Source organism: Phyllobates terribilis, unplaced genomic scaffold (genome assembly GCF_046119375.1).
Source record: "Phyllobates terribilis strain yellow unplaced genomic scaffold, ASM4611937v1 Scaffold_61__1_contigs__length_8056638, whole genome shotgun sequence".
Taxonomy (NCBI): domain Eukaryota; kingdom Metazoa; phylum Chordata; class Amphibia; order Anura; family Dendrobatidae; genus Phyllobates; species Phyllobates terribilis.
Window position 1 is genome coordinate 7,749,415 of NW_027362821.1, and position 18,606 is coordinate 7,768,020.

The 18,606-nt window shown below is 48.0% G+C and overlaps 1 protein-coding gene across 3 annotated transcripts in view; it reads left to right on the forward strand.

The window, feature by feature from the left end:
- Positions 1 to 18,029, forward strand: part of LOC141192468 (uncharacterized) — a 46,574-nt gene extending 28,545 nt beyond the window's left edge. For 2 of the 3 annotated variants that reach the window (XM_073662009.1, XM_073662007.1), the window contains exon 7: positions 16,149 to 18,029. In XM_073662009.1, coding sequence (XP_073518110.1) covers positions 16,149 to 17,359 — 1,211 coding nt within the window. In that variant the 3' untranslated portion in view covers positions 17,360 to 18,029. The remainder of the gene's footprint in view (positions 1 to 16,148) is intronic. The other variant, XM_073662008.1, reaches the window with a different exon arrangement.
- Positions 18,030 to 18,606: the final 577 nt, after the last annotated feature.

The following is an 18,606-nucleotide window of genomic DNA, read 5'->3' on the forward strand; positions in this document are numbered from 1 at the left end:
ATCTATACCCCCCCCCCCCCCCTGCAATGAGTACTGACCCATTTTCGGTGGGGTCTTTTATGCCAAAGGGGGAGACCTGCCCACATACCCCCTGTAATGACATCACGTGGGCTGGTCTCCAGCCTTCATATTTTTATTAAAATATCTGGCTTCTGTGATAACTTATCGCTGGTTGATCGCAGAAGCCCGAAAGTGATACCATATATTTCCATTATGAATTTACCTTTCTTTAGAGACCACACATGACATAGCTGTGGTCTGTTATTTTGTACTTTTGCATTACCGCTCTCCGGAGTGGCATACAGCTACGGAAAATTATGCATATTATTCCTTAGCTGACCCTGCAACTAAAAATATGGGTCCCATTATTATCAGAGGAATAGAACTTTAGATATTTCATATTTCGCGTCGGTGCCGGACAGACTGAAGATTGTTGTTCAGCAAAAGGGGGAGGCCCTGGGGGGTGAGAGAGAATTCTTTTGAAGCCCGGGAGTACGTGCTTCTCACCTAGGTGTAAATTTATCGCAGGTCTCTGTTAATTGGGTTTGCCACCTCTCATGTGTGCTGCGATTTACATGGAGAGCTTCTTGTATTGACAAATGGTCAGTAAGGGAGGGGTAAAGAGCTGCTTGGGGAGAGCGACATTTTCTTAATATTTTCTAGGACCTCTCCCTCTCTTTGAGGTAGCATAGGGGCCGATTTACAGATCGCCCCTTAAAGGAGTATTCCCATCTCCAAGATTCTATCCCATTATATAGTAGGTGTAATAATAATAATATTATCAAATACCTCCAATTAGAAATGTAGTATAGTATTTTTGATTCGCCATCTCTCTTGCCTCCTGTGCAGGCACTGCAGAACCTTAGTTATCCACGGTTACGTCCACTGATAAAGTCACAGTTAGTTAGATAGATGCTAGTGGTCGTAACCGTGAATACCTAAGGTCCTGTGGTGCCTGCACATGAGGAAAGAGATAGCGAATCAATAATACTATACTACATTTCAAATTGGAGATATTTGCTAATATTATTATTATTACACCAACTACATATTGGGATAGGATCTTGGAGATGGGAATACCCCTTTAAGCCTATCTCCTCGGTATCTCCTTGACTGTACAACCCGTCGGCGTTACCACATTCACTACCCTTCTTGTGCTGAATGGTAAAATCGGAATGCTGTAGAGCCAAGCTCCACCGCAGTAGTTTAGCGTTGTTACCAGACAACCGGTGCAGCCAGCTGAGGGGGTTGTGGTCAGTTACTATGGTGAAGTTGCGCACCGTATAGATAGGGCTGAAGCTTCCGCAGGGCCCACACTATAGCGAGGCATTCCTTCTCCACAGTGGCGTATACCACGTCCCGAAAACATCACCAGATGCTCTTCCCCCTGTCCGTTTACCTGGCTGAGCACAGCACTCAGGCCAAACACACTGGCATCCGTTTGGACTACAAATGGCCGGGTGAAGTCCGGGGCCTGCAGAACTGGGGAGCTGGCCAAGGCTGCTTTTAGCGCCGCGAAGGACTGCCCACAGTCAGCTGTCCACCTGACTGTCAGCGGTAGCTTCTTTTTCGTGAGATCCATCAGAGGCTTAGAAGGGCACAATAGTTGGGAACAAACTTCCTATAGTACCCTGCTGTATCCAAGAAGGACATCACCTGCTTCTTGGTTTTGGGGGAAGGCCAGGAGATGATGGTATCAACCTTCCCGGGCTCTGGCTTCAGAGTTCCGCCACCCACTCAGTTGACTAATCGCTGGAAAGTGGCAGGTGCATTCTTCAAGCCAGAGGGCATGACGAGGGATTTATACAGCCCAAATGGTGTAATGAAGGCGGACCTCTCCTGGGCCTCCTGTGACAGAGGAATCTGCCAGTATCCTCGACTCGGGTCCATAATTGTCCGGGCCCCAGCTAAGCGATCCAGCAGCTCATTGATGCGTGGCATTGGGTACGCATCAGTAGCTGTGATGGCATTTAGCCTCCTTTAGTCCACAGAGAACCGGGTGGTCCGGTCCTTTTTCGGAACCAGGACTACAGGCGAGGCCCACACAATCTTTGACCTTTTGGATCACTCCCAGTCGCAACATCTCACCTATCTCCGCCTTCATGTCTTTCTGCACCTCTAGAGAGACACGGTAAGCGGATCGATGGACTGGGGGGTGGCTCCCTATGTCCTCCTGATGGACAGCTAGCTGCGTCCTCCATTGTACACCCGTGAAGAGGCTCAGGTAAGTCAGGAACACCTCCCGCAGCTGGGACTTCTGGTCTGTGGATAGCTGCAGGTTGAATTCACCGTCCTCAATAGACCCTTTGTCTCGGGCTGTGGCCAGTAAGTCCACCGAGACTTCTGACTCGCCTTCTTCGGGGACGATACACATAGGAAGGGTACAGGCTTCCCTTTCATGATGAGCTTTCATCATTTTGACGTGGAAGACCTTCTGCCTCTTCCTGGCATGGTCAATGGTGACCACGTAGTTTACATCATTGAGGCGCTGGCATATGGGGTATGGGCCTTCCCAGGCCGCCTGAAGCTTGTTTTGGGACTAGGACCCACACCTTCTGACCACTTCAGGTCGTACCACAGCTTCTGGCTGGCCTGGGCCTGCACCATATTCTCATGCACCAGCTGCGTCATTGCCTGCATTTTGTCATGGAACCGCATGACCTACTCTATGACGGACATTTTGGGTGAGTTCAGTTCCACTTCCCAGGATTCTCTTACCAGACCAAGGGGCCCCCAGACTCGTCTGCCATACAGGAGCTCGAAGGGGGAGAACCCCATTGAGGCCTGTGGTACCTCTCTGTAAGCAAAGAGCAGGTGTGGGAGGTACCGCTCCCAGTCACGCCCATGGGACTCAACCAGCATCTTAAGCATCTGCTTAAGGGTACCGTTGAATCGTTCACACAAACCATTAGTCTGTGGGTGATACGAACTTGATACCAGGTGCTGCACCTGCATTTTCTTACAGACAAATTCCTTTAGACGAGACATGAACTGAGTCCCCTGGTCTATAAGCATCTCTCTGGGAAATCCTACTCTCGAAAAAATGGCCAGTAGTGCATCTGCCACCTTATCAGCCCGAATGGAGGACAGAGCTACTGCCTCTGGTTACCGGGTAGCATAATCTACCACAGTAAGGATGAACTGTTTTCCAGAGCTTCTGGGGATGGCCAGTGGTCCAATGATGTCCACAGCAATCCTCTGGAATGGCTCCTCTATCACTGGCAAAGGGATCAGGGGAGCCTTGGGTGCTCGCCCCGACTTCCCCACCCTTTGACACGTGATACAGGAGTGGCAGTAGTTGGCAACATCTGTCCCCATTTGGGGCAATAGAAGTGGTGTGATAGCCAGGCCTTGGTTTTGCAGACCCCCAAGTGTCCAGCTAGTGAAATCTCATGGGGAACCCACAACAACTACTCCCTAAATTGATAGGACACGACCAGCTGTCTTTCTCTCATCCACTCCTGTTGGGGGTTACATGGGACCGTTTCCCAGTACAACCTCCCCTGATCCCAGAATACCCTCTACTTATTGGATTCGGAGATGGGCTTCTCTGCAAGGTCCCTTAACGTCTCTAGACTGGCATCTGTGCACAGAGTTGCCTGGAACACCTGGCTGGAGGTAACCAGAAGCGACGTTAAGGCCCCAACCTCATTGGAACCGTCTAGTACCGGCTCTGGGTCCACAGCCAGTTCTGTTGTCCCACCAGGTGATGAGGGCCCAGAAGGCAGCGCATCGCGTGCGTTCTGGGCACTCATACTTTGAGTGACAGCGGCTATGTAGGCCGTCTCCCCGGAGGACAACAACCCTTTACCATCAGCCTGACAGGCTGGGGGCACCATCTCCCCATCAACCCCCAATACCTCAGGAGCCGTGCCAATAATGGGACAGTTACGACCTGCCAAGTCACAGTCCGTCGTGACACTGGTCGGCGGCACGGGACCGCTGGCTTCAAAGTCTCCTTGCCTGCTCCCTTTGTCACCCTTAGCACTCACGCTGGCTTCGTTTTGGGGGTCCTCAGCAACATCACCCCACAGGGCGACATGGTTGAGCACTCCTTTACTACAAGACATATTATCATTATGCATCATATTTTTCCCCTTCTCCCATGACAGCACCACCTGAGAGAGGGTATCCGCCCACCAAGGACAGGAACCTACTGAATAAAAAGGCGGTACCTCTCCTCCGCATCAGTTTTGGTTCCTGTCCCTGATGGGAGCCTCACCAGGTGGTACCTCACGTACCTGGATTATGGACGGTGCGGCCTGGAGGCCGTGGAAGCAGCAGATGGTCCCTGTTCCCAGCCCGTCTGGCTGCTGCCCGGGTCTGCGTGTGGGGAGGAGGTGCTGTTTTTGGATTCCTCCCCGCGTGCGCCGGGGCCTGCGGCCGGGTCTGCGCCTCGCAAAGATGAACTGAGCGCGCCGGCCGGCAGGTCTTCCGGGCTGCGCACGTGGGGGTCGCGTCGCACCCTGTGGCGGAGCGCGCCGGAAGTCCGGGCTGCGCACGCGCGGGGTGCTGACGCGCCCTATCACGGAGTGCGCCGGAAACCGGGTCTGCGCATGCGCGGGTGGGAAGCTGTCATCCCGCTGCAAGCGCGCCGGGTGCCGCTGGGCTGCGCACGCGCAGAGGCAGGTGGATCTGCGGGTAGCGCGCCAGCTGGCTAAAATTAAAAAAAAAAAAAAAAAAAAAAAAGAGAGATGAGCACACTGCCGGAAAGGGAGGAGCCTAAAGGAGGTGGAGCCCTACTGCTTTTAAGGATGGGGAGCAATCAGGATGGCGGTGTCTGCATCCCCGCCATGATGGATGAGGAACCGCAGTCACCTGGGCAGCAGCTGTCACCGCCACAGGAAGTACATCAGCAGCCACAGCCATCAAAGCAGCGCAAGCAGCTCAAACAAATGGAACGGGAATCTTCCCATCGACAAAGTCACAGCAGTGAGGGGCGTACGAGTTCCGACAAGACTGGTCAGAAAAGACTTCGTCAGTCCACCTCCGCCAGATGGGAGCCCTCATGTGAACGGCAACCACCGCCTCTGGTACCCTAGTCTGAACGGCAGTGTGGTGAGTGATCTTCGTGAAAGTCTCACCTTGAATAATGTGCTCTTCTCTCTCTCTCTTTTCCTCCTTCTTCTCCTTTTATTTCTTGAGGCAGGAGGCGAAGAAGTGTAGTGCTAAAAGTAAAAACAGGGAGTGTGCTTTATGCAAAATCGGTCTTCCCACGTCCTATGCCAAAAACCTATGCTCGGACTGTATTCAGAAAACCATTGCAGAGGAGTCCCCCAGGTTTTCTTTAGAATTAAAGGATCTAATCCAGACAGAGGTCAGAGAGTCCTTAAGAGGCTTAACCTCACTCAAAAAGAAGAAGCGAAAACTAGTTTCTTCAGAATCAGAGGAATCAGTGGAGTCCCGTTTTACGAGAGAACTGCCTTCCTCCTCTAATCACTCCTCATCGTCATCGGAGTCTTCGGATGATGATGGGGGGGGCAGACCTTGTTTTTCGGTTGAGAATACTGAGAGACTAGTTAAAGCCGTCAGAGGGACTATGGGTATTACCGATACCAAAGTGCCCAGAACAGTCCAGGATGTTATGTTCAGGGGCTTAGACCAAAGGAGGAGACGCTCATTCCCGGTCAATGACAGGATTAAATCTCTGATAGAAAGGGAATGGAAGAAACCGGAGAGGAAGGGTCAGCTGCCGTCATCCTCCAAGCGGAGGTACCCCTTTGAGGATGAGGATGCGGCTAAATGGGACAAAACCCCTAAGATTGACGTGGCCATTTCAAAATCTTCAAAAAAAAAAAAATCCACTCTGCCCTTTGAGGATTTAGGAGCCTTAAAAGACCCACTGGATAAAAAAGCGGAGTCCTTCCTTAAGCAAACCTGGGAGTCGTCAGCAGGGGCCCTTAAACCGGCAGTAGCAGCGACCTGCACTGCTAGATCTATGATGATCTGGCTTCAACAATTGGAAGACCAGATCAGGGGGAATGTGTCCAGGGAGAAAATTCTATCAGACCTTCCTCTTGTGCAGGGAGCGGCTGCATTCCTGGCAGATGCATCGGCAGATTCAGTTAGGCTGGCTGCCCGGTCTGCAAACCTCTCTAATGCAGCCCGTAGGGCGCTATGGCTCAAGAGCTGGCCAGAAGATGTGCAGTCAAAGTCTAAACTGTGCTCAATCCCTTGTGAGGGGGACTTCTTGTTCGGCAAAGGTCTAGATGACATCCTAGATAAAGTTCCCGATTTAACAGTTTCTTTCGGAAGAGAAAATACAGCCGCAGTAAAGCTCCCAGAGACCAAGGTAGCTGGAAAGACCGAAAGCCGTATAGCAGAGGCTTCATGTTTGGGGGTCCCTCCTCCGAGAATAAGAAAGCCCCTAAGTGACAGTTTCCCCCGGGTGGGAGGAAGATTGTCCCACTTCCTGCCTGCCTGGAAGGAAATTTCATCCAATTCTTGGATCTTAGGGATAATCAGGAGGGGGCTCACATTAGAGTTCAAAAGCAGGCCCAAGAACACTGTCAAAATATCAGCCCCAGAGGTTTAGCGGAACAGATAGCCTTACAGCAGGAAGTTCTCTCTCTGCTCATGAAAGGAGTTCTGGTGGAAACACCTGCACCCGAGCAAGGAAGAGGATTCTATTCGACTCTCTTCCTAATAAAGAAGCCGGACGGCTCCTTCAGGACCATTGCGAACTTAAAGAGACTGAACGACCATTTAATCTACAGGCCTTTCAAGATGGAAACAATAAAATCAGCCATAAAGATGTTATTTCCGGACTGTTTTATGTGCGTCCTCGATCTGAAGGACGCCTACTACCACGTCCCGATTTTGCCAGATCATCAACAGTTTCTAAGAGTAGCTGTACAATTCGGCAGGCACGTAAGGCATTTTCAGTTCGCAGCTCTTCACTTTGGCATTTCCATGGCGCCAAGAGTCTTCACAAAAATCATTCTGGAGGTCACAGCGCACTTGAGGGAAAGAGACATTTTGGTCATCCCTTATCTGGACGACTTCTTAGTAGTGGGCAGATCAAGTCAACTCTGTGCTCTAGCCCTGGCGGACGTCATGGCCAGTCTAAGACTCCTAGGTTGGCTGTTAAATCTGGAGAAGTCAAGGCTGGAACCAAAGAGGGTTCAGTCTTTCCTGGGTCTCATTCTGGACTCAGAAAACCAAACCTGTCTTCTGCCAGAGGAAAAGAAACTGAAGATCAGATCCCTAACATCTCAGGTTGTCAGCAATCCGACCATGACCCTGAGGAGTGCAATGTCTCTGTTGGGTACAATGACGTCTTGCATCCCGGCGGTTAAGTGGGCCCAGCACCATTCCAGATGTCTTCAACAGGAGATTCTGGCAGCGGACAGGCGGCTCAAAGGTCGCCTGAATGGGAAAATATCTCTTCCAGATGTTGTGATCAACTCCCTGGACTGGTGGACATCTCCGGTCAACCTATCTTTGGGGGTTCCTTGGACCTTCCAGGTGTCGGATACAATTACAACAGACGCAAGTGCGGAAGGTTGGGGAGCTCACCTAAGGGATCGTTCTGTACAAGGCCTCTGGTCGGACAGCGAGACAAGTCTCTCTTCCAACATGAAAGAGCTGTTGGCAGCCAGAAACGCGCTAAAAGAATTCAGTTCTTCAGGGTCCTCACGTCAGGATAATGTCAGACAACAGATCAACAGTCGCCTACATCAATCATCAGGGGGGTACCAGATCTCTCCCTCTGATGTTAATAGCGGATCAGATCTTCAGGTTTGCCGAGAGTCGGCTGGTTACGCTCTCGGCACTGCATATAAAAGGGGAAGAGAACATAAAGGCCGATTTCTTGAGTCGTCACATCTTGAAACAAGGAGAGTGGGAGTTGAATCCAGCCGTTTTTCAGCAGATTGTGGATCGGTGGGGACAGCCCCAGATAGATCTGTTTGCAAACAGACACAATCGGAAGACCGAAACCTTTTGCTCCCTGAATCCAAAAGAGGGGGCGTTTGCGGTGGACGCGCTGCAGATTCAGTGGTATTTCACTCTAGCTTATGCCTTTCCCCCTTTAGTACTGATCCCTACTATCCTGAGGAAGATCCGAGAGGAACGGGCGAGGGTTATATTGATCGCCCCGTTCTGGCCCAAGAGACCATGGTTCACTTGGATGAAGAGAATGTCCCAAGCAGATCCATGGGTTCTTCCGGACATCCCGGATCTCCTCAGGCAGGGCCCAGTCTGTCATCCCCAAAGAGCGGGCCTGCATTTGACGGCTTGGATTTTGAGAGGTCGCTATTGACGCAAAGGGGGGCACTGTATAATTATGACTTGGCAGCAAATAGATGGATCATTAGATTTATTAAAGCCTGTCATAGATCCAGACCTATTCCTGTTCCAAGAATGCCTCCTTGGGACCTTAATTTAGTTCTGGAAGCATTAACCAAACCTCCCTTCGAGCCCTTAGAGAAGGTTTCAGAAAAAATCTTAACTTTAAAGACTGCGCTATTGGTGGTCCTGACATCAGCTCGTAGAGTCAGTGACTTACACGCACTATCCGTTAACCATCCATTCACTCAAGTATGTATGGATAGAGTAATCTTAAGACCAGACCCGGCCTATCTTCCAAAGGTAGCCTCCAAGTTCCATAGGACGCAAGTAATCACTCTCCCTTCCTTCTATCCTAATCCTAGGGATTCTGAGGAACATAAGCTTCACACCTTAGATGTTAAGAGGGTGTTAGTCCAGTATTTGGAAGTGACAAAAGCCTGGAGAAAGAGTGACGCTTTATTTATATCCTTTCAGGGGGCTAGGAAAGGACTTAAGGTTACAAGGGGGACCATAGCTAGATGGGTCAGGGATACTATTACCTTAGCCTACTCTTCTAAGCAATCTGCCGGTTCCTGAGAACCTGAAGGCCCATTCCACCAGAGCGGTAGCTGCTTCCTGGGCTGAGAAGGCGGATGTGCCCATCGACATTATATGTAAGGCGGCAACTTGGTCATCCCCTGCTACATTTTACAAACATTACCGTCTTGACCTTTCCTCTTCTACTGATCTGTCCTTTGGTAGAAGGGTGTTGCAAGCGGTGATCCCTCCCTCTGGTATTTGATCTCTATAAATCTCTCAGGTGGTGCTGTCATGGGAGAAGGGGAAAAGATCCTAGTTACTTACCGGTAACGGGATTTTACAGAGCCCATGACAGCACCCTATTAATTCCCTCCCCTTTATCACTGTGGTGTGCACTTTTTTTAAGGTGTTTAGTACATATGTTGAGGTGGTGGTTATGTATTAACCTGTCTTCGGAGGCCCTCTCATGTTCTGAAACAAAACTGATGCGGAGGAGAGGTACCGCCTTTTTATTCAGTAGGTTCCTGTCCTTGGTGGGCGGATACCCTCTCTCAGGTGGTGCTGTCATGGGCTCTGTAAAATCCCGTTACCGGTAAGTAACTAGGATCTATCGTCCATATAATGCAGTATTTTCCTCACAGACGATATTAGATCAGGGAGGGTTGTCAGGAATATATTGGGCAATCAACCGTCCCAGATCAGTCCCCATAAGCACATTTGTCGGGAGGTTCTCGGAGACACCCCCTTTTTCCCGCAACCTCCTCCCCGCACCCAAGTCTAGGAAAACCCTGGCCATTGGCAAAGGACGGTGAGCACACCCAATCCCGGTGACAGTCAGGGTTTTCCCAGGGATAAGGTCTTCAGGAGACACCAACTCAGAGCGGATGAGGGTCCATTCGGCTCCGGTGTCCTTGAGCCGCATAGTGACTTTATCACCCACAGTGACTGATTGTAAGTTGTCACAGACCCCCTAGCTTCCCCACCCACAAAGAGAACCGCTGCAGTAGGCCCCTGGTCCTTGGGTGTAGGGCTCTTCTTCTGCCTCTACAAGCAGGTGAGGCTGATGTGACCAGTCCTGTCACAGGTATAGCACTGGCGTGAGTCAGATGCAGGCCAGGTGCTGGAAGATGGGGCAGTACCCGCTGAGGGCCGGCTGGCTGGAACACTGGCTGTGGTTGTCGGCTTACTCCCTTTCCATCTGGCGGCGGCTGACTTCCGCACCTCTAGTGTGCGGTTGGCCTCATAAGCATCTGCGATCTGGGCTGCTGTGGCGGCTTCCTTTGGCTCCCGGTCCATCACAACTGTTTCACTTCCGCAAGGCAAAGATGAAGAAACTGGTCCTTCACCATCAGATCCTTCAGGTCCTCGAAGGTACTGCTCAAAGTTGGTCCTGAGCCCATCAACCACGTCACCGTAGCTACCATGTAGTCCACACTGGAGGGCTCGGAACTTTTGCTGGTAAATCTCTGGAGTCGGCTTGTACTTTTTTTTATCAGGGCCTGCTTGACGGCCTCATAGTCTCCATCTTGGTCTCAAGGGAGAGAAGAAAACACCTCCAGAGCTTTTCCTCTGAGCCCTGGGGTTAAATACCTGGCCCACTGGGCTTCAGGCAGCTGGTACTGCCTGCAGACTTTTTCAAATCCCTGCAGAAATAGCTCCAAGTCCCCATCCTTTTCCATTACCGGAAAATTCTCAGGACGGGGTTTAAAGCTGTTGGTGTTGCCTGGCTCACAGCCCGATGGGGCAGATCTCAGCAGCTGGATTCGGGCTAACTCCAGCTGGTACCACTGCTCATCTTGCTACTTTCGCTCAGCAGCCACTCTGTCAGCTTGGGCCTGTCGCTCAGCAGCCTCTTCAAACAAGATTGCGATAAACTATACAGAAAACATTACACCTGTGCCATGATATATCTCTAAGCTGTGCATGGCTGATGGCTGTAATATACGTTTATTCACGCCTGCAGAAGATGTGTTGGCATGGCTCGAGCTCTGGTTTCATTTAATCACTCCACTTAATAAATTCCATTATGTTTTCCCCTCACCCATGACAGCACACCTTGAGAGAGGGATCCACCCCACCAAGGACAGGAAAACGTCTGAAATAAAAGGGCGGTACCTCTCCCTCGCTTCAGTTGGTTTCCTGTCCTTAATGGGAACCTGTTGAAGATGTCCATACTTACCTGGGCCTGTTCTGGTGTGGAAGAGCGGGCAGCAGCCTGTGCACCGGGTTCCAGGTTCCAGAAGCACCATCCGCGGTTCCCTGGAGCCGTGTCCGAGCGTGCGCAGGCGGTGAGGAGGGCTCCGGCTCCCCGCAGACCGCTGCGCTGTCCTCACCCTGCCGCAAGCTCCTGGCTGGCCGCACGCCGGGAGCGGCGTCTTCCGGGTGTGACGTCAGGCGCGGCGCACGCTTGGAGAGGCGTGCCCGATGACGTCGGAGGGCGGCACCCGGATCCAACATGGCAGCGCCCTGTAAGCGTTTGCCGGCCGGAGGTTCCGGATGTGCTCTATTTTGGAGGGGTTGTCCTGGTCAAATGCTGCCTTGTGGTATAGCAGCTATGGCAGACCAGGACAGCCAGGAACAGCAGCAGCTGACCCCTCCATCTCAACAACGCCAGCGGAAGAAGCAGTCGGACGCCTCTCACGCGGACAGCCGCTCCAGCAACCGTAGCTTCAGCAGAAGTAAGGTGTTGGACACTTCAGGGCCATCCAGAAGGGATTCATCTTATGTCCCGCCACAGCCTCCAAATCCGGTACCCTTTTGTGACTTCAGGGGTGAGTGATCTTTGTGAATGTCACTTAATAGTAACGCGGGTTACTAGGTGCGCGTGTGCTTCTAGTAACCCGATGTTTACCATGGTTACCAGCCTGCTCCTGCTTCAGCAGGCTGGTAACCAGGAGCAGGACATCGTGGAAAGATTCTTTCCACGATGTCACTGCTCCCCTGATCGTTGGTGAGCCTGCCTGTTTGACAGCTCACCAGCGACCACATAGCGACGCAGCAACGATCCCTGACAGGTCGTATCGTTGTCGGGATCGCTGCAGCGTCGCTAAGTGTGACGGGGCCTTTAAGGACCATTATCAACCTCAAAAGTCTAATTCAGCTGATAGAGAACCAGACTTTCAAGATGGAATCAGTGAACTCAGCAGTAAAACTCCTACACCACAATTGTTTCATGGCAGTTATCAACCTAAAAGATGCCTACTTATCACGTCCCAATCCATCCAGACTACCAGAAGTACCTAAGGGTAGCCCTATTCATCCAAGGGGAATTGAGACATTTCCAATTTACTGCCCTACCTTTTGGACTCTCAATAGCACCGAGAGTGTGTACAAAGGTTATAGCTTAGGTGACAGCCTTTTTCCAAATCAAAAAACGTGATGATTGTTCCCTACTTGGACGACTTTTCGGTAATAGGGAAATCGGAGGACCACTGTTCCTCTCAACCTTTAGAGGTCAGGACAGCCTTACACCAGCTAGGATGGTTGATAAATATTCAAAAATCAAAACTATCCCACTCAAGGACTCAGATCTTTCTGGGCTTGAACCTAAACTCCCAACTCCAAGTCTGCTTCCTCCCGGAAGACAAGGTTTGCAAAATAATCAGCTTGGTCTCAAGGGCCATAAAGTCTCCTGTCATGTCCCTGAGAGGAGTGATGTCCCTACTGGGCTCCTTGACGTCCTGTCTCCCGGCTGTCAAATGGGCCCAAGGTCATATGAGGCTTCTTCAGTGGGAGGTCCTGTCAGCCCAAAAATCCTTCAACGGACATTTCGAAAAAAGACTGTCTGTCTCTTTCCTTGCAGGCGGTGTAGACTCCCTCTCATGGTGGACAAACAGGGAGGATCTGATCTCAGGCTTGCAGTGGTCCAGACCAGTCGACCATACAATTACAACAGATGCAAGTGGCTCCAGCTGGAGGGGTCATCTAGCAGATCTCTCGGTTCAGCGGCTCTGGCTACATCACGAGATAGGGGCATCATCGAACCTAAAAGAGCTGTTGGCATTGGAGAAATCCCTGATACACTTCCTTCCCCACATACAGGGTCGCCATGTCCAGATCAGGTCTGACAATCGGACGACAGTAGCTTATATAAATCACCAGGGAGGAACAAGATCACGTTCCCTGATGGTAGTGGCAAACAGAATCCTGCAACTAGCAGAACAGCATCCCCCATCCCTCAGTGCTCTTTACATCCGGGGGGTAGAAAATTCAAAAGCGGATTTCCTCAGTCGCCACACTTTAAGACAGGGAGAGTGGACTCTAAACCCGATAGTCTTCCAACAAGTTATCCAGCTATGGGGGTCACCGGACATAGATTTGTTCGCCACCAGGGCAAACAGGAAGGTGGAGAGATTCTGTTCACTAGATCCGACAGAGAATCCCTATGCTGTAGACGCTCTCCACATACCCTGGAAGTTCACGAAGGCCTACGCTTTTCCACCGATGGTAATGATCCCTGCAGTTGTGAGGAAAATTCAGGAGGAGGGGGCAAGGATAATTATGATAGCCCCCTTTTGGCCAAAAAGACCCTGGTTCTGCCTGCTTCGCCAAATGTCGGTCTCAAATCCCTGGGTTCTGCCGGACAGGCCGGACCTTCTCATCCAGGGGCTAATGTTCCATGCACAAGCCAAAGGTTTTTCCATCTGGTGTCTTAGAATTTGAGAGGATGTTACTGAGAAATAGGGGGTTTTCTCCAGGCCTAGTTTCCACCCTATTGGGTAGTAGGAAGCCCATAACAACTAAGATCTATAGCAGAATCTGGGGAAAATTCCTGGTTTTTATAGACTCCCGTTGTCGGATAAACCTCCAATTAAAGATGTCCTAGAGTTTTTACAGAAGGGACGTGACCTGGGGTTAGCTATGGGAACACTTAAAGGTCAGGTGTCCGCCCTAGGGGCGCTCTATAATTGCAACCTGACAGGGAACATGTGGGTCTCTGTTCCAGAGCTAAGCCAGTTCGGGCCTCAGAGTCCCTTCCTGGGACCTGAATTTGGTTTTAAACGCACTCTCTGGCGACCCATTTGAACCCCTGCAGGTTATCTCTCCAAAGTTCCTCACCCTCAAAACCATTCTCCTGGTGGCTCTAACATCGGCCCGTAGGGTGAGTGACCTGCAGGCCCTTTCTGTTCATCCCCCATACACTCAAATTAATGATGACCGGGTCGTCCTACGTACAGATCCAGCATACCTTCCAAAAGTAGTTTCCAGATTCCACTGTAATCAAGAAATTGTGCTTCCCTCATTCTGCAGTAACCCAAAAAACCCCGGGGAGGTTAGATTCCACAATCTAGATGTTAGAAGGGCTTTACTACAGTACATAGACATGACTAGTCAGTGGAGGAAGGATCGCTCCTTGTTTCTGGCCATTGAGGGGAGTTAGAAGGGTCATGGGGTGTCAAAAGGAACTATTGTCTAGCTTACATATCTACAGGTGTTCCGGCACCGGACGGTGTTTAAGCTCATTCCACCAGAGCTGTCGCAACCTCCTGGACAGAGAGAGCAAACGTCTCTATTGACCAGATATGTAAACCTGCTACTTGGTCTGCACCATCCACCTTCTACAAGCACTATAGGTTGGTTCTATCCTCCTCTGACCTCACCTTTGGGAGAAGGGTACTTCAGGCGGTGGTCCCTCCATAGGGTGCTCATATTCTCCAAAATTCTCTCAAGGTGTGCTGTCATGGGTGAGGGGAAAACACCATGGTTACTTACCGGTAGCCGGTTTTTCCTGAACCCATGACAGCACCCGCCGTTTTCCCCCCGTTTCTTTCTCACACCCTGGTGAGCACTTTACGTTTTGGGTGATTATATATATATGTATGTATGTATGTATGTATATGTGTATATATATATATATATATATATATATATATATATATATATATATATATATATATATATATATATATATATATATATATATATATATATATATATATATAATGTATACCTCCTTGCATGAGTATGGACCCATCTTCAGCTGGGTCTTTTATGCCGAAGGGGGGTCCTGCCCACACCCCCCCTTGTGATGACCTCGCGTGGGCGGGGCTCCACCCTTCATGTTTTTATTAAAAACTCTAACTTCTGCGATAACTCCTTGCTGGTTGCAGAAGCTCGCAAGTTATACCATATTTTTTATTACGAATTTACCTTTCTTTAGAGACTACAAATGGCATAGCTGCGGTCTGTTATTGTTGTACTTTTGAATTATAGCTCACCGGAAGGACGTACAGATCCGGAAAAATATACGTATTGTTCCTTAGCTGACCCTGCCGCTAAAAATGTGTCCCATTGTTATCGGAAGTATGGAACTTCCGATATTACATATTTCGTGTAGGTGCCAGCGAGACTGCAGATTGGACACATATGCAAATGAAGATGTCTTGGTGTGAGGTAGGACGCCTTTGAAACTTAGGAGCTGCATCCTCCTCACCCAGGTGTATATTCACCACCCCTGTCTCTCCATTTGATATGTTAACTAGAATGGACACTTGGTGGCTGCTGCTATTTGCATAGCAACAGCTCCTTAGATGGCAAGCTTCTTTTACTCTGATAGATGGTCGATAAGAGAGGGGGGGGGGGCTTGGGGAAAGAGATTTTTAATATTTTCTATGACATTGGGGAGGTAAATTTTTTTTTTTTTACTCTGTCTTCTTTTACAGGTTCATTCATGATAGTTTGATTGTGGTGGGATCGGCCTGCCTCACTTTTTTGAGTCTGTAGCTCCCTGGTAGTCTTTAAAAAAAGGTGTCCATTGCCTCTTCCAAATGCCCGAAGTCTAAATTAAAGACACCTTAGCTCTGCTCTATTATAAAAAAGTTCTCTTTGAATGTCTAATAGTTATGCCAACTACATGGATGCTAAATGCGGTTTGGGCGCACTGCAAGGCTCAGAAGCGAGGGGGAAATTTCACTTTGGGAGAGCTGATATTGCTGGATTGGTTTATGGAAGCCATGTTGATTCCCAAGAGCCTATGAGCCACTAATAATGTGGAAACCTATGTTTTTCCACTGACAGATGATGGACCTGGTTGAGGGCTTGTTTTTTTTGTGAGATGAGTAGAAGTTTTTATTGGTATCATTTTTGCCCACATTACATTATTTGGTGCCTTTTTATTCCATATTTGGGAGACACAATGAACACACAGTTGAACACCACGCTCTACTAGTTCATCCTATGAAGTATTCTATTGGACTGTAATCTGTCATTGTCTTGGTGAATAATTAATATTTTTTTTACATAACTTGCCATTTTAACAGACATTTTAAGTAGAAATGTTCAAAAATATAAAATTCAACTATATTTATTCAAAAATATTAATTTGTTTTATTGTTTAGCAGAAGACTGTACCAAGAGATCAGAGGGACAGCTGACCTCTTCAATTTTTAAATCAGATGACCTTGAAATCCCACAGGATACAATTGAAGTGAATGGCATTACTCCAGATATACCATCATCCCTTCACAGCAAAGATTTGTCATCTGAGCCTTTGATACAGGTCCTTTCTTCTGATTCATTACCGACTACTAAGGAAAATCAAGGTCACAAAATAAGCATTAAAAAACGAACTGCTTCTAATGCAAAGAAGCCATTTTCAAGTTCAGAATATGGAAATGGTTTTCCCCTCAAAAAGTCTTTTCTTAAACATCAAAGAATTCACACGGTAGAGAATAGATTTTCTTGTTCCAAGTGTGGGACATGTTTTAACCAGAAATCAGATCTTGTTAGGCACCAGAGAAATCACACAGGGGAGAAGCCATTTTCATGTTCAGAATATGGAAAACATTTTAACCATAAATCAGATGTTGTTATACACCAAAGAACCCACTCATGGGAGAAGCCATTTTCATGTTTAGAATGTGGAAAATGTTTTAACCTTAAATCAAACTTTGTAAAGCACCAGAGAACCCACACAGGGGAGAAGCCTTTTTCCTGTTCAGAATGTGGGAAATGTTTTGTACAGAAATCAACTCTTAATAAACATCAGAGAACTCACACAGGAGAGAAACCTTTTTCATGTTCAGAATGTGGGAAATGTTTTGTACAGAAATCAACTCTTCATAAACATCAGAGAACTCACACAGGAGAGAAGCCTTTTTCATGTTCAGAATGTGGGAAATGTTTTGTACAGAAACCACATCTTAATGCACATCAGAGAACTCACACAGGAGAGAAACCTTTTTCATGTTCAGAATGTGGGAAATGTTTTGTACAGAAATCAACTCTTAATAAACATCAGAGATCTCACACAGGAGAGAAGCCTTTTTCATGTTCAGAATGTGGGAAATATTTTACATGGAAATCAACTCTTAAAGAACATCAGAGATCTCACACAGGAGAGAAGTCTTTTTCATGTTCAGAATGTGGAAAATATTTTACACGGAAATCAACTCTTAATGGACATCAGAAAAGTCACACAGGGGAGAAGCCTTTTCATGTTCAAAATGTGGGAAATGTTTTAATCAGAAAACGCATTTTGGTAGCCACCGGAGAACCCACACAGGGGAGAACGCTGCAACAACACCCAACTAGTCTTTGTGCAGACTAGAAAGGCCCTAGCTGCACAACTAAATTCACATTGGACCTACATCATTAATAAGCCATTGAGGGGTTTCTCATACCTCCTGAGGAACCAGAGAGGAGGCCCCAACACTCTGTCAATTAGGGGAAAGGAAATTGTGAAGTAAGATACGAAAACCCTGGGTGAGAAACTAAATCACATTAATATAGGGCAAAGAAGGTTAGCTAAGGAGAATCAAAAATAAAAGGAACAAGTATAACCTTGCAGAAACCTAACAGTGGTAAAAGGAAAAGGTACTGGGAGGGAAAGCAAATAGACCCAGAGGATAGTTTCACCTTTGTGGTGAAACTTACAAAAAGAGGGGTATATTACCTTTATCCCTTTGTGTTCAGCAAAAGTCCTTTTTCCAGTTCTGGATTTTGCATGTTTTTTGTATGTGCATGTATCTCTAGTAGATGTGTGTTCTGGGGACATTGTTTCCCTTTCCAGCTCAGTCTTTATTGCATTCTCAGGTAGGATTTCATTCCACCATATCTTTATTAGGTAAATAAACAAAAAAGCTGCCTCAACGTGTCCTATTTATATGAGATCTCAGTGAATAAGGGCTTTTTGCCAGAAACGCGTTGAGATGTATTCCCAACCTGTATGATCTTTTAATTAGTTTGCAATAAATTGAGGATTTTAATTATTTTTGGGACGCACCATAATTATTTTTCCCATATCTTTATTACTGTTCTGGTGTAAAAATTTGCTCTCTTATATGCGTTTGGGAGATGGTGACCAAATATTGCTGTATATTATATGACCTACTGGTATGGTTTGCTTAATTGTGATACTTTCCTTTTAATCGTTTTTATGAATTTGTTGATATATGTTAATAAAGAATATTTTTTTATTTCCAAATTTGGCTCTCATCCCTGTATGAAGTTTTGGTTTTGCTGATTTTATGTAGGGAGAGCTCTTGATGGTGTTGGCCCATTGTGTAAAAATACTTTGTTCATTTGGTGTGCAATCTGTACAGCACTTTTATGGACATCAGAAACTGACTTTTACTTAATAATGTGATCAACTCTGAAGGAAGTTTTCTGTGGTTGTCCACTTCTAGGTTTGTCAGCTGTTCCATAACCTTTTTCTTTACTTAATATACATGACACTTGACTCTGAGAACAGTTACATTCCATAGCTAACTCTTTTTGGCTTTTGCTTGACTTCACTCTCGGAGTAATAAGCTTCCTGAAATCTGGTGATAAATTTGGCTTTGTCTTTGCCATGTT